This window comes from Lepidochelys kempii, chromosome 1 (genome assembly GCF_965140265.1).
Source record: "Lepidochelys kempii isolate rLepKem1 chromosome 1, rLepKem1.hap2, whole genome shotgun sequence".
Classification (NCBI taxonomy): Eukaryota; Metazoa; Chordata; order Testudines; family Cheloniidae; genus Lepidochelys; species Lepidochelys kempii.
The window spans coordinates 57,334,610-57,349,528 of NC_133256.1; the positions used below are offsets into that span (position 1 = coordinate 57,334,610).

General features: G+C 42.0%; 2 protein-coding genes across 9 annotated transcripts in view; one reads left to right on the top strand and one right to left on the bottom strand.

The window, feature by feature from the left end:
• The window catches only part of LPAR6 (lysophosphatidic acid receptor 6), an 80,399-nt gene that overhangs the window by 11,973 nt on the left and 53,507 nt on the right, over positions 1-14,919 (top strand). The window lies entirely within an intron of this gene.
• The window catches only part of RB1 (RB transcriptional corepressor 1), a 172,314-nt gene that overhangs the window by 5,527 nt on the left and 151,868 nt on the right, over positions 1-14,919 (bottom strand). For 6 of the 7 annotated variants that reach the window (XM_073343945.1, XM_073343935.1, XM_073343928.1 and 3 more), the window contains 7 exons: positions 14,722-14,867; positions 13,830-13,934; positions 5,644-5,757; positions 5,373-5,539; positions 4,297-4,327; positions 3,812-3,954; positions 3,117-3,166 (listed from right to left, as the gene is read on the bottom strand). In XM_073343945.1, coding sequence (XP_073200046.1) covers positions 3,117-3,166; positions 3,812-3,954; positions 4,297-4,327; positions 5,373-5,539; positions 5,644-5,757; positions 13,830-13,934; positions 14,722-14,867 — 756 coding nt within the window. Of the gene's footprint in view, positions 1-3,116; positions 3,167-3,811; positions 3,955-4,296; positions 4,328-4,615; positions 5,179-5,372; positions 5,540-5,643; positions 5,758-13,829; positions 13,935-14,721; positions 14,868-14,919 lie in introns of those variants that run through there. The other variant, XM_073343985.1, reaches the window with a different exon arrangement.

Consider the following 14,919-nt stretch of genomic DNA (forward strand, 5'->3'; position numbering starts at 1 on the left):
CATTTTATAATTTTTAAAGACTTATTGATCTGAGAACTTTTCTATATGAAAATATATATATATGCCCACCAAATCGGGGTATACCTCTTGTTCAAGTGCATATTTTATGCAGTTCAATTTGTGAACTTCAAGGTGGGTGTCTCAGGTCCTCATCTTCTGAAGGTTCTGTTTCCAAATGGACCTTTGGATGTTCCTTTAAGCCTGTTGTAAATAAAAGCCTAAAAGGAGGGGCAACTTCGTTAAGTGTGTGTATGTCTAGTTGCTTGAAATGGTGAATGAGTAGCATACAGTTATGTGCTTGGCAACTGCATTACTGAAAAATCCTCTGAAGATCTCCCTTTTGGAAGTGAGCTGAGGCTACCAAGCGCTTGGGTAGGTGCTTAGTTTTGCATTCGCACTATCTTTCTGCTACACTGATAACTACCGTGGACCTTTATTGAGAATATGAGGATATCCATGGTAGCATGAAGAAAAATTATATCAAGATCTTGTTCAACAGTGCTTGTGCTCAAACATCCGTTGTAGATTGGAGTTTCTTAAGTATTTTGTTAAGGGTGGCTTTGTTGAAGTGAATTGTTGAGATGGGTTCTCAGGCTGCTTTATATCTAAGTTTATAATTTCAGCATCTAGCAGCCTTTTACTTTCCATCCAATTCTGGGAGGGCAAATCCCCCTCTGTTGGGATGACTGATCTTTGTCTCAGTTACCACTGTAGCCTGATTTTTTAGGTATTTGTACTATCTGTTGGTAGCTTGGCTATTAGTTGTAAAGTTTCATCATCTGCCTGTTTTGACATCTGCCCGTGGAAAGTTGGCCCAATGCTAAGTTGATTAAATCTCTTATGGCTATGTTGATTTTGAATTTAGAATTTCTTTTGTTAGTGGATAAGAAACATTTATATATCAGAAACAGATGGTTCTGGCTTGGTCTTTTAATGGGGTTGTTTCCAAATTCAGTGCCAGTAGGTCTCTTTGAACGATGGAATTTCCAGAGTCCCCACTTGGGTATTTTGGCCATCTTGCATTTCCTTGGTTGAAAGAAGCTTCAGTCACAAAATTTGTATAATTCAGTGTAATCTTTTGGGTCCCGTTCTCCTTGGAATGACCCCAGCTTGCTTGCTTTTTTTTTTTTTTTAATTATTTTCAGAAGGGTATTAAGGGATGATTCCAACTCATCTTCAGATATCCAGCAGAGAACCTCAGTGGGCATGTCTGAGAGAAGGGGATCAATGAGAAACTGAATATGGGCAAAATTGAGCTAGTGAAGGGAGGACTGAGTTTCTCTTAGGCAAGAGAGCCTCCTCCCCACAACTTTTCCCTTGAAGGTATTTCTGTGATTAGCGGAGTACCACTACAGTGGCTCCGTGTCCCTCTGGTGTGATAGCACTGCTGGGGCAGTGGATTTGTGTGTTTTGGTGGGTCTCCTGCTGCTTGTGGTCTCCTAAATTTCTGCTCTTCATTTAGCTCATCCAGTTCCCAGTCCAACTGAGAAATCTACAAGCAGAAGAGGCATCATGGTCCTATGGAAGAAGAGGGCCCCAAACTGCAGATTGTCTCCATACTTTCTGCAAACACTTGCTCCAATACTCCAGCTAGAAGACATGCAAGTCTGTACTGGGAAGCAAGGGAGGACAAAAGACATATCAAAGTAGAGCTATTGCTGGTGAAATTCCAAGACAGAATTTAGCAGATGGAGAGATGTTTTGAGCTCCAATCTCTACAATAGATCCAGATACTTGAAGGAACATAGATGGGGGTGGGCTCTCAAATGAAAGAGTCTCCCTGCCTCCACTGACCAATGAAAGGGGAGCCAGACCACACGTAAACTGTAGCAATTTTTAGGGTTGTGGGGGGGGGGGGGGGTAAGACTGGCAGCTTTCCTTACACAAAAATGATGTCATGGAAGGTCTTAGGGGTTTTTTGTGTGTGTTGTGGGGGGCCTGGAAGGGAGGCGGTAGTAGGGAGCAGTGGTACTCAAGAATTTCTCCGAAATCTGCCTCTATACTAAAACCTTTTCCAGCCTAGAGTGTTAATGTTGTCTTAGAGGCAACTGCAGTTGCTACTGGACCAACAGGCAGCTGGAAACACTTTTTCATCAGAGCACCTCTGGTGGATTGTATTTTGGGTTTTGTATATGTATTTTATTTTTATTTTTGTGTATTATAGCATTTATCTGCAACACCAACAGCTCCAAAAGAAACCAGCACAGCAACACTTATTTACCAGAATACAAAAACTGCTTAAGCACTATGAACACCACTGTTTAACATTCACTGTACTGAACATTTTATTTCTGTAACTAACTTAGCAAGATTAGATCAGTTACCAAATCAATTTAAATGCAACTCTTTTGAGGTTAAGTGCAATTTTTACAACCGGTAAACCACACATACAGTTGAATAATTTAAGAGAGGCTAAACATTCGTTTTCACATTCAGTATTAAAGCTTTCAGTTCAATACTCTTATAGGTCAAACCCACGCAAGTTGTCACAAACAACAGCTGAAGGTCTGAAAAGAAAGTTAGCACTAATCTGGCTGTAACACAATGTATGTCTTGCTCTCAAGCCTCACCAAATCCCCCAGATATCCACCATGAGAGTTCTATTGTATGTCCAGGGGAGTATATGGTATGATTCCTCCCTATCCTCTTCAAAAATGTGCCATACAGCTCCATATGGTAGATCCCAACTACAGACTAAGCACATACTATACATCCCTTAAGATCCCCTTTCTATCCAAAAGCAAATGATAAATTTACTACAACAAATCTTTTGCATATTACTTAGAACCGTATTAAGGCCAGTATTTATTTAGAAAGCTTCAGTCTAAGAATTTCCATGTTTAAGAAAAATTTGTCATGTTCATACACTATCTCCAGGAAATGTCTATCTAGGTCAGTTAGCACACTTGAAATGGTGGCCCAGTATTTCCATTTTAAACTAGATGGAAACTCTACGACTGAGTAACATAATAAATGTACCCAGTAATTCCTGCTGTTAATGAAATTATGTACATGTTTAGTAAGATTTTTATTTGGAGAAGTTGGCAGGCAGGGAAACAACCTTTTTTATCCAAGACTGTCATTTCTACTTATTTACTATAGTAGACGATACTTACTCATTTCTGCAAGCTTTTGCTGGAATTTGGACTCTCCAGGTAGGTGTTTGCTGCGGACAGAAAACATTTAATTGAAGCAAGTAGCATGTTCTTTTTATTTTTGTTTAAATAAAGCAAGTTACTAACTGTGGTTAGTTCACGTCAGCTCCGTCACCACCTCTATCTGGTTTCTTATAAAAAATGCAAACTTAGCCCTAGTATTTTTTCCTGCATACCAAAGCTGATTCAAGAGTTGTTAGCTTTCTGATACTCAATTTTGCTAAGTTTGACCAAAGCCACTTGAGACAGTAGTTTAATATCCAATTCTGGTCCAGCAGGAGACACTCTTGCTCCTGACACTAGAGAGGTTCAGATTCAAGAAGCACAAGGCTAAAATCTATCACTAAATATTTTATATTATTCCATATATTAGGTGAGAGAGGTAATATTTTGTATTCGACCAACTTCTGTTAGCGAGAGAGACAAGCTCTCGAACTTATGCAGAGCTCTTCTTCAGGTCTGGGAAACAAAACAATGGAAAATACTGAATTTTGACAACACAGCTACAACGCTGCATACGTACATTAGCTAAGACATAGTACCTCTGTATGATGGTAGCTTGTTTGCTATGTTATTATTTTGCTAAACCTTATGTTATAGGCCTCCAGAAATAAAAGTACATATAGCTTCATGACAAGTTAAGAACTATATCCTACCTTCCATCTGCCTCATCCTGTCCTTCTATATCAAAGCGAAGTCTCTTCAGTGGTTTAGGAGCAGTGCTTACTTCAGCACTACGTTTCAGCTGACGGTCACTGCTACCCACCATTTGGTTTATTTTCTGAAACTTCTCAGAAGTCTGGGATTACAAGACCATAAAAAACATTCCCCATTAACTATGTACATTTTCCAGACTACTAGCCAAAAATCAATTTTTCAGAGTTCTATATATCTGCTGTCTTTTAAGGGCTCTTTAAAACATTCCCTAACTACCTTAATATAACATGGAAGATCTTTTATAAATTCAGGCTATTTCAGAGATGCTAGCAAGTGCCCCAGCAATCTTTGTGTTTACAAATTCCACAACACACTCAACTAAAGCAGTGACACTGACCAGTTCTACAAAACAGAAAACTGCACATTCCTTCCAATGTTTTTTAAATATATACACAAGATTTGACATTCAAAAACTTTCACTCACCCCAAATGATTCACCAATTGACACCAGGATTCTGTCAAGACAAACAAGATGACAACCTTTAAAGATTAAGCCTTATTTATCAGTGAAAAGACAGAAACACTCACAAACTTGCATAATTTGGCATGAAGACTAGTGAAGAGAACATATGCTTTTTAAGACATTGGCATACTAAACTAAAGAAATCACTCCTTTATCTCTTAAAAATATGCTAAGCATTCAATGAGGGCAAAATATTCACCACAACCTTAATTTCTTCTTAAATTTTTACAATTCTAGACAGAATTGTAGAGGAAGTGCTGAACCACCAAATTAGAATCACCTTGAACTGCACGTGGAAGAGAAATTGTGGAATGGAGAGAATTAGAGGCCGGCTTAGTCCATTCCATGCTTTTTGACAGGAACACCCCGTTCTCAGTAGGTGGGTAGCCCAGACATGCCCTTCCTTTGATCATTACCTTTAGATGTTTGCTAACCAATCATAGCAGGAGTTTAACCTAAAACAAACAATGATATTTGTAACTTTTTCAGTGTCCATGCCCATGCAATCCTTGGCCTCTGTGCTGAGCCTTCCCACGAGGGGCCTGTTGTGATGGTGTTCACTGGGCACTAGACTAAGACAACAAACTCATTTTGCATAGGCCAAACAGCCAGAGTGTGGCAATGGGTGATGTTCAATTGCTACCATCCCTGGCTGAATCAAAAACTAGTAGCATAAAACTAGACTGCTGACCCATTATGAGTCCTCTGAGCCATCAGTGCACATGCTGGTTGCACTGAAGTAGTTCACATTTTACATGAATATGATATACATAGTGATAATATATAACAAATCAAATGAGGTACATCGAAGAAGAGATGTTTCTATTTCATACTAAATCCATCTTCCAGTGGATTGATTGCCAACTAAAAGGGCTCATTCTAAGTAAAGGTTGCAAAATAGGGCTCAAACTTTGGACCAAAAGAAAGAGCTATAGCCATTGATATCTAACAAAATCACAGTGTATAATTTCCTAACTTGCTTGAATTAAATACTTATTTGTTACTGTCACCTGCTCAGAGAATTGTTTATTACCAACCTGGATCTTGGAGTCATCTTTGTGGGTGACAACATCCCTTCAGAGAATTTGTATGGACTCTTCAAGGGTGAGATGTAGATGTTATTTCCAGCAGGGACACGTAAGGGTGAATTAGAAAACTTGTAAGGACTTCGAGGAATGTGGGGAATGGGTGACAAGGTGGGAGGCTATGACAAAAGAGTAAGTAAGATATTTAATAATTACAATATAATGTTTTTAAGTCAGTTAAATTATTAACTTTCAGCACAACAAATATATAAGAACAACTCACCCTATTGGAGGCATACTGCAAAATGTTAGTTTTCAGTTTCTGCATAAACACTAAGTTGTAGAAGACTATAATGGAGTCATATTGTCCTTCCCTGATCAGCACTCGTTTGAAAGTCTACAAAGGGTTAAAAATTATATATTAAAAATAATCTTAAATTTGAATTTCAGTCCAATTCCCACAGCATGGACCATTTATTTAAATCAGCATTGGCTAACATTTAAGGGTGTTTGTGTTTTGTGTGCTAGCTGCCAGCACTGCTGCTTAGGGCTTTTCTACACTCGGTTTTTGCAGATTTAAGTAATTTCGTAGAAAAACTGACTAAGCCCTGATCTACACTACGGGGTTAATTCGAATTTAGCCGCGTTAAGTCGATTTTAAAATGGATGCGTCCACACAACCAACCCCGTTTTGTCAACTTAAAGGGCTCTTAAAATCGACTTCTGTACTCCTCACCCAGATGCCCAAGAACACGGGGGGGGGGGGGGGGCTCCAGGCACTCAGTCACTGCACTCCAGAGGATGGCCCAAGCAACAGAAGGTTGTCATTCAAACAATTTGATTTGTAGCATGGCTACAAAAAGCAATGTGGCCTTGTCCCTCCCTCCTCCCTCACTCCACCCCACCACACCCAGGCTACCTTGTCAGTTATCTCACTTTTTTAAAAAAATTAATAAAGAATGCATGGTTTCAAAACAATAGTTACTTTATTTCGAAGCGGGGGGGGGAAGAGGGTGGTTTGGTTACAGGGAATTAAAATCAACCAAGGGGAGCAGGTTTGCATCAAGGAGAAACACACGCAACGGTTACACCGTAGCCTGGCCCATCATTAAACTGGTTTTCAAAGCATCTCTGATGTGTAGCACGCCTACCTGTGCTCTTCCAGTCACCCTGGTGTCTGGCTGCTCAAAATTGGATGCCAGGCGATTTACCTCAACCTCCCACCCTGCCATAAACGTCTCCTCCTTACTCTCACACATATTATGGAGCACACAGCAAGCAGCAATAACAATGGGAATGTTGGTTGCGCTGAGGTCTGACCTAGTCAACAAACAGCATCAGCAAGCTTTTAAATGTCCAAAGGCACATTCTACCACCATTCTGCCCTTGTTCAGCCTATAGTTGAACTGCTCCTGACTACTGTCCAGGCTGCCTGTGTAAGGCTTCACGAGTCATGGGAGCAAGGGATAGGCTGGGTCCCCAAGGATAACTATTGGCATTTCAACATCCCCAACAATAATTTTTTGGTCTGGGAAGTAAGTCCCTTCTTGCAGCTGCTCAAACAGCCTCTAGTTCCTAAATATGCGAGCGTCATGCACCTTTCCCGGCCATCCCACATTGATGTCAGTGAAACATCTCTTGTGATCCACCAGTGCTTGCAGCACCATTGAGAAGTACCCCTTGTGGTTTATGTACTGGTTGGCAAGGTGGTCCGGTGCCAAGAGGGGGATATGCGTTCGGTCTATCGCCCCACCACAGTTAGGGAACCCCATTGCAGCAAAGCCATCCAGTATGACCTGCACATTTCACTACCCTTGATAACAGAATGTCAATGATTGCATTGGCTACTTGGATCACAACAGCCCCCACAGTAGACTTGCCCACTCCAAATTGATTCCTGGCTGACCGGTAGCAGTCAGGCATAGCAAGCTTCCACAGTGCTATCACCACTTGCTTTTCAACTGTCAGGGCAGCTCTCATCTTGGTATTCCTGTGCTTCAGGGTGGGGGAAAGCAACTCACAGAGTTCCAGGAAAGTGGCCTTACACATGTGAAAGTGTCGCAGCCACTGTGAATCATCCCATACCTGCAACACTATGCGGTCCCACCAGTCTGTGCTTGTTTGCCTGGCCCAGAATCGGTGCTCCACTGTATCAACCAGCCCCACTGCCGCCATGATGTCCCAATTGCCACAGCCCATGCTTTCAGGAACGTCTGTGTCCATGGCCTCATCAAAATCCTCCTCATGCTGGTATCTCAGCCCAGTTCGGCATATACTCCAGGTGTTTGTGCGAGGTGTTTACAATGCTCACAACAGCAGTGGTGACGGTGAACGGAGTGGGATCCATACTTGCCGTGGTATGGCATCTGCAGGAGAGCAGAGTTGCTGTGGAAGTGGTGGATGACAATGGTTAGCAGCACCCAGGAGGACCAGAACGGATCCCCCGAGCTGCAGGAGAGCAGAGTTGCAGCAGAAGCGCTGGAAGATGATGGTAAGCAGACCTACTGCACCGTCTGCTGACGGCAGCACCCAGGACACAACAACCGTGGTGACAGTGAGCTGAGCTGAGCATGCTCAATGCTTGCCGTGGTACGGCATCTGCACGGAAAAAAGGCGCGAAACGATTGTCTGCCATTGCTTTCACGGAGGGGGGGCGACTGACAACATGTACCCAAAACCACCCGCGACAATGTTTTTGGCCCATCAGGCATTGGGAGCTTAACCAAGAATTCCAATGGCCAGCAGAGACTGCAGGAACCGTGGGATAGCTACCCACAGTGCACCGCTCCTTAAGTCGATGCTAGCCACGGTAGTGAGGACGCACTCCGCCGACTTAATGCGCTTAGTGGGGACATACACAATCGACTGTACAAAATCGATTTCTACAAATCAACTTCTATAAAATTGACCTAATTTTGTAACGTAGACATACCCTTAGTTACATTGGTGTAACCTCCCAGTCAGACACAGTTATACCAATATTAATGTGTTTGTATCAGAACTGCAATCACAGCCACAAGCTGCACCAATTTATCTGAATTGTTTTTTCTACCAATTTAGTTACATCAGTGCAAAAATGTAGGCTGTGTCTTCACTTGGAGCGAGGGGTGTGATTCCCAGCTCACGAACACATACTCACACTACCTCTCATCGAGTTAGCATGCTAAAAACAGCAGTGTAGCCTTGTTAGCACAGGCAGTGGCGAGCAGTGGCCACACAGGATAGCCACCCCAAGTACATACCCTCAGTTTGTACTCAGGAGGGCTGGCCCGTACTGCCACTGCCTATGCTACGATGGTGACACTACTATTTTTAGCATACTATCTCGATGAGAGGTAGTGTGAGAACGTGTATGCGAGCTGGGAATCACAGTTCTAGCTCTAAGTACGCGCAGCGCAGACTAGCCCGTAAAGGCAAAGGGAATTCCTTTATGTCTTTATGCCACGAAACCCAAGGATGAGAATCTTCTCTGTGTGGTATCTTTAAAGAACTTTTCATTTGTATTTTAAAATATAAAGAAGGTTTTTTTTAGACAATGAAAAAAATGTGATAGCCCACTTGGCCATAGCAGCCGCCCAAAGGTAACCCTTAGCATGTTACAGCCCCAATTCAACAAACCATATAAGTGCTTACATCCCACTTGTTATCATTCTGACTGAAATCAATGGGACTTAAGCACATGCATAAATTATTAGAATAATCAGAACTTAAATAATCATCTTTCCAACCTCACCAACTGGCTCCCACCTACAGCAACACCCTGTTCTAAAAGGCCAATTTATCTGCTTTTAACATCAGAGCCACATGCTGCATACACACAGTTCACGAACAGGAAACAGTACACCTTGCATAGTTCTGTGCAGTCTTTTAAGTTTTCCACTGAAACGCCTAGCAGTTTAATAAAATAAACCGTACATTTTTATTTCACCTACATCTAAGGCAATTAGTGGACAACTGCTTTGGCTAAAAGTGACTTTTCATAAATAAAAAAAATCTTTAAATATTTATATTTTAAACTCTTTGAACCAATGAAATAATCTTTGCTATCAGATAAGTCTGATTTCATGTATTGGATTCCCTTTAGCTATTCAAGTAAGGTTCTCTATCACATTTTAGTGAAAGACTCACCTCCCCTAAAACCTGTTGGTTACTCGAGTCATCATTTAGACAGATTTAACCATATTGCTGTTGTGGTAAAGAAGCCACAGACACATTTTGAGCAATACTCTTTATTTTGGGGCCAAATGCTGCTGTTTGTTCATAGCAGTAGTTCCATGGACCTCAGTGGAATTATTTCCAGATGTAAGAAGAGCAAGATGTGGCCATGAAACAGAACAGAGTACATGCAGAAAACAAAGATTTATAACTGAAAATATTGCAAAAATAGTGCACTCTTTTGTAACGAAAAATATAAGAATCACCATACTTGGATTTGTGCTGTCGAATGACAGCTGATAGCATCAGCTAAGTTAGGCAAACATTTGCTCTTTGAGAGGCAATGTAATCTAGTGGCTAGAGCACAGGAGAAGGCTGCAGGATCCCCTGAGTTCTAATCACAGTTTCACCACTGACTGTTAATGTGGACAAGCCCCTTCACCTATTTGTTTCAACACTTTGAAGATGTAAAGCACCGCATAAGTACTTACGATTACATACTACAACTACACTAAAAGACTGTCAAGGCTGAATTCAAAAGATAGGAAATGCTAGAATTAAGTTTGCCCATGCATCCTTATTTAGGCCCCCATGGGCATGTGTATTATGAACACAGGACCAGATTTACAAATATAGTTAGTACCTAAAGATGCATATAGACACCTAATGGGGTTTTCAAAAGTGCTTCAACACGCTAGGTTTTAATCTTCCAATGGAAGTTTGGTGCCTTACCTGCTTGGGTACTTTTGAAAATTCTGCCAGGTGTCTATTTGCCTCTACAGGCACCTAAATACCTTTGTAAATATGACCACTAGTCTTTAATTCACTGTGAAAAAAACAGAATGTGATCACGTATGAGCATCTTTAATAAAAATTCTGGTTTGCTTCTTTGAGGAGAGTTTTCAAAATAAATGTGTTTGCCACATACTTTTGTGTGACCCTGGTAAGTCATTTAACCTCTGAGTGTCAGTTTCCCCATAGGTAGAATGAAGATGACACACTGGACTTGGAGATCCTTGGAGGGACGTGCACAACATTGTTATAACAACATTTTTATGGATGACTCTTCTTCAGCTATCCCTCAATGCGAGGATGATATTTGCCAAGGGGGTTCATTGATGGGTTTTTAAGTGGCTGAGGAGCCCAATTCGTGCACTGCAGATTTTCCCACAGAAGTGACAGGTGTAATCTTGGGGGCAACAGTTGTTGGCTGGACTGTTGTGCCTTTTCTTCCTTTGTCGCTTCTCTCTCTCATAAGCAGGTCTCCTCAAAGTGAGCTGTGGTGCCACTGTGTTCTGTTCCAAGTTTGTTGGGTAGTTGCCTCCCTTTTTAAGGTGTACTTTCAGTATGTCTTTGAAGGTCTTCTGCTGCCCACCGCAAGCCCTTCTTCTGACTTAACTGAGAGAAGAGTACTTGCTTCAGGAGGCGAGTGTCAGGCCTACATACACAGTGGCCAGTCCAGCGGAGTTGGTGTTCATGACCTGTCCTTCTATACTGCTGATGTTGGCTGCAGAGAGAATGCTAATGTTAGTGCGTTAGACTTCCTAGCTGATCCTGAGACTCCTCCTGAGGCAGCACTGTTGGAACAATTCCAGCCACTGGAGATGACATCTATAGGTTACCCAGGTTTCACACACATAGAGAAGAGTGTGGATGACAACTGCCTTGTAAACCAAGATCTTGGTGCCTGTTTGCAGATCCCGATCATTAAAGATTCATTTGAGTAGTCTTCCAAAGGATGTGCTGGCACAGCGGATCATGTATACAATTTCTGTGTCAATGCTGGCTGTTTGGGAGATGTGGCTGCCAAGCTATGGAAAATGGTTCACATTTTCCAGGGGTTCTCCACTGATGGTGATTTGTGTTGTACGAAGAGTAGTTTTTGCAGGTGAGGGCTGGTAGAGTACCTTGGTTTTCCCGATGTTGAGAGAGAGATCCAGGCTGTGATAGACATCTGCAACAAGATTTAGGGTACTTTGCAGGTCGATCTCTCTGTGTGCGAGAATGACAGTCATCTGCATACTGAAGATCAGTGATGCCAATTCTCATGATCTTAGATTTTGTTTGGAGACTTCAGAAATTAAGGAGTTGACCATCCATACGATACTCAATCCCGATTCCATCAGGAAGGCAGTCACGGATGAGAATCAGGATCACAGCAAGGTAAATGGAGAAGAGTGTTGGAGCAATGACAGCCCTGCTTGACAACAGTGAGAATGATGAATGGTTCGATCTCTGAGCCGTTGCACAGAATGATGGCAGTCATCCCATCATGGAGTAGTCTGATGATGGAAATGAATTTCTGTGGACAGCCAAACCTACACAGCACCTTCCATAGGGCATCACTATTGGTAGAGTCAAAGACCTTGGTTAGATCAATGAATGCCATGAACAGTTCCTGGTGTTGCTCTCTACACTTCTCCTGAATCTGTCATGCCACAAAGATCACGTCAGTTGTGCCTCGGGATGGCCTGAAGCCACACTGTGATTCAGAGAGGAGTTCCTCAACAAGGGGGAGAAAGCGGTTTAGTAGTATCCAGACAAGGATCTTCCCTGCAATGGAGAGGAGGGAAATACCTCTGTAGTTCCTGCACAAAGATCTCAGCGCAGAAAGAACTGCCGTAATTGCCAGAGAACTGGCAAGACTCAACATTGACATTGCAGCTCTTAGTGAGACCCGCTGGGGCGATGACGGCCAATTAAAAGAGGATGGAGGTGGCTACCCCTTCTTTTGGAAAGGAAAGCCACCTGAAGAGAGACACATTCATGGGATTGGCTTTGTCATCAAAAATAAGATCACCAGTCAGCTTTTGGAGCTTCCCATGGGGATCAACAAGCATCTCATGACTCAGCTCAAGCTCAGCAACAACCAATATGCCACAGTCATTAGTGCATATGCCCCAACACTTGATGATGAGGAAGACGACAAAGAGCAGTTTTATAGTGCTCTCGATGCAGTCCTCATAGCCACACTTAAGTCAGACAAACTCATCCTCCCGGAAGATTTCAATGACAGAGTCAGACGGGACTCCTAACTCTGGAGCGGCACAATAGGCAAAGAAGGGCTGGCAAATGTAAACCCCAATGGTATTCTCCTCCCCAGCAAATGTGCGGAGCATGACCTGCTCATCACAAATACCATCTTTAGGCAGAGTAACAAATATAAGACCACCTGGAAACATCCTCGGTCCAAACACTGGCACCTCCTTGACTATGTTATAGTCAGAGCCCGAGATTATGCCCATGTCCGTATCACATGAGCCATGAAAGGTACAGATCACTCATTGTTGGACAGACCATTGATTAGTAAGATCACCCAAAGACTAAGCAAAACCGGTACAACATCAAAACACTTCAAGACCAAGCCAGCTGTGAGATGTTCCAGCAACACCTGTCTGAGAAACTCTCTAACTTGCCTGGTAACATCGCTGACATTCAAGAGCATTGTGATCAACTTAAAAATACCATTCATAGTGCATGTGCTGAAACTATAGGATATTTCACTCATCAGCACCAAGACTAGTTTGATGAAAACAACGAGAAAATCCTAGCATTAATTCAACAGAAAAGAACTGCATTCTGTAGCTGGCAAAATGATTCCTCTAAATAACAAAAACATGAGGTTTATCACCTGCTCAAAGCTGAAGCCCAAAGGAGGTTACGTGACATCAAAAATAAGTGGTGTCAAGAGAAGGCCTCTGAGATCTAGGGTTTCATAGACCAGGATGACATGAAAAGTTTCTTTTAAGCAATGGTCGAGCTCCAAAGGCCCAACCCCCTTACGTTCCCAGGATGGCTCCACCCTCCTCAAAGGCAATGTGGCCACTAAACAATGCTGGAAGGAGCACTTTGAGAGCCTACTAAACCACAAATCCACGGTATCTGAAGACAACATAGAACAGTTGTGGGCAACCTGTGGCTGATTGTGAGCCGCGAGACATTTTGCGGACATTGACAGTCCGCAGGCACGGCCCCCCGCAGCTCCCAGTGGCTGTGGTTCGCCATTCCCAGGCCATAGGTGGACCACCACTGCCATAGAGTCTATTCCACAATGCTCAGCAACGGAACACCTTGCTGATCTCCCATCTTCTGAGGAAGTCCAGCGTGCCATTACGCAGACAAAAAAAATCACAAGGCACCAGGCCCAGACAGCATCCCAGCTGAGGTTTTTAAAGCTGGTGGAACAATGCTCCAGCACAAACTTTGCCAACTCCTTGACAAAATCTGGACAGGCAAAGAAATTCCACCTGACTTTAAGAACACCAACATTGTTACAATATTCATGGATGACTAATACTAAAAGATTTTACATACCTCTTGATTTGTATTGGTGAGCTCCTTGTATGCTGTAACAATGATTTTAAACCTAAGATCTACATTCTTTACTTTGCATATGCCATACATGGAACACATCATGATCTATTAAAGAAACAACAAGAAGCATCAGAAATGCAGCAAATGTTGTTATACTTCAGATCGAGAAAGCACCTATCCCTCTCCCCTATATTCTTCTACATTCTTACATGTTTTTCTATTTATTGGGGTGCAGTCCAGCCCCATGGAAGTCAATGAGAGTTTTTCCATTGACTTCAGCGAAGCCAGAATTGGTTTTGCCATTGACTTCAGTGAAGTCAGGACTGGTTGCTAGGAAATGAAGGTGAAGATCAGTAGCTCTAGGATTCCTATACTGAGTTAAATCAATTATCTACATGTCATTCCATCCCATCCCAATCCTTGGAGGAGAAAACAAAAACGGCAAACCAATGTCCCCTTCTTTTTGCAAAAAATTTATGGAACAAAAATGGTAATATTCTTCAAGTTCACATTTAGATACAGTATGAAGCTGAAATTTTAGGGTAGAAAGACAAAATGTGGATTAGTTAGTATTGTCTTTCCTAGTCAAAATTAATGTATTCACAGTGAACTTTGGCCTTTACTCACTACTTTTCGAAGATTTTTTTTAATGACACATGCTATGCCTTTGACGTTATAGCATAAATAACTTTTAGTAGTTAAAAATAACTTGAGGCCTTCTTAAATACATCAGTTCACTGTATTAAACTAATTTCTGCTCTGAATAATCTGCCTCTTGTGGGAAATAAAAACCTCATACCAGAATTTAACAGTTGAAAAATTTAAAAGCAACATTTTGATAGCAAGAGAGGGAATAATAAAGAGTCTAGAGTATCTCACTGATTTATGTTACCTGGTCTAAGTGCCTGTCTTTCATAAGTTCATATTCATTCTGCAATGTGTGCTGAAAAAGGGTCCAGATCAAGTGTTCTAGTTCAGGGTGGTCAAACAGAAGCCGTAAGCAGAGGGTATTTAATCGAAGATATGCCAGACGATACACTTGAGAAAAGAGAAAAATAATTAATCACATTGTTAATAGAGAAATGTGTAT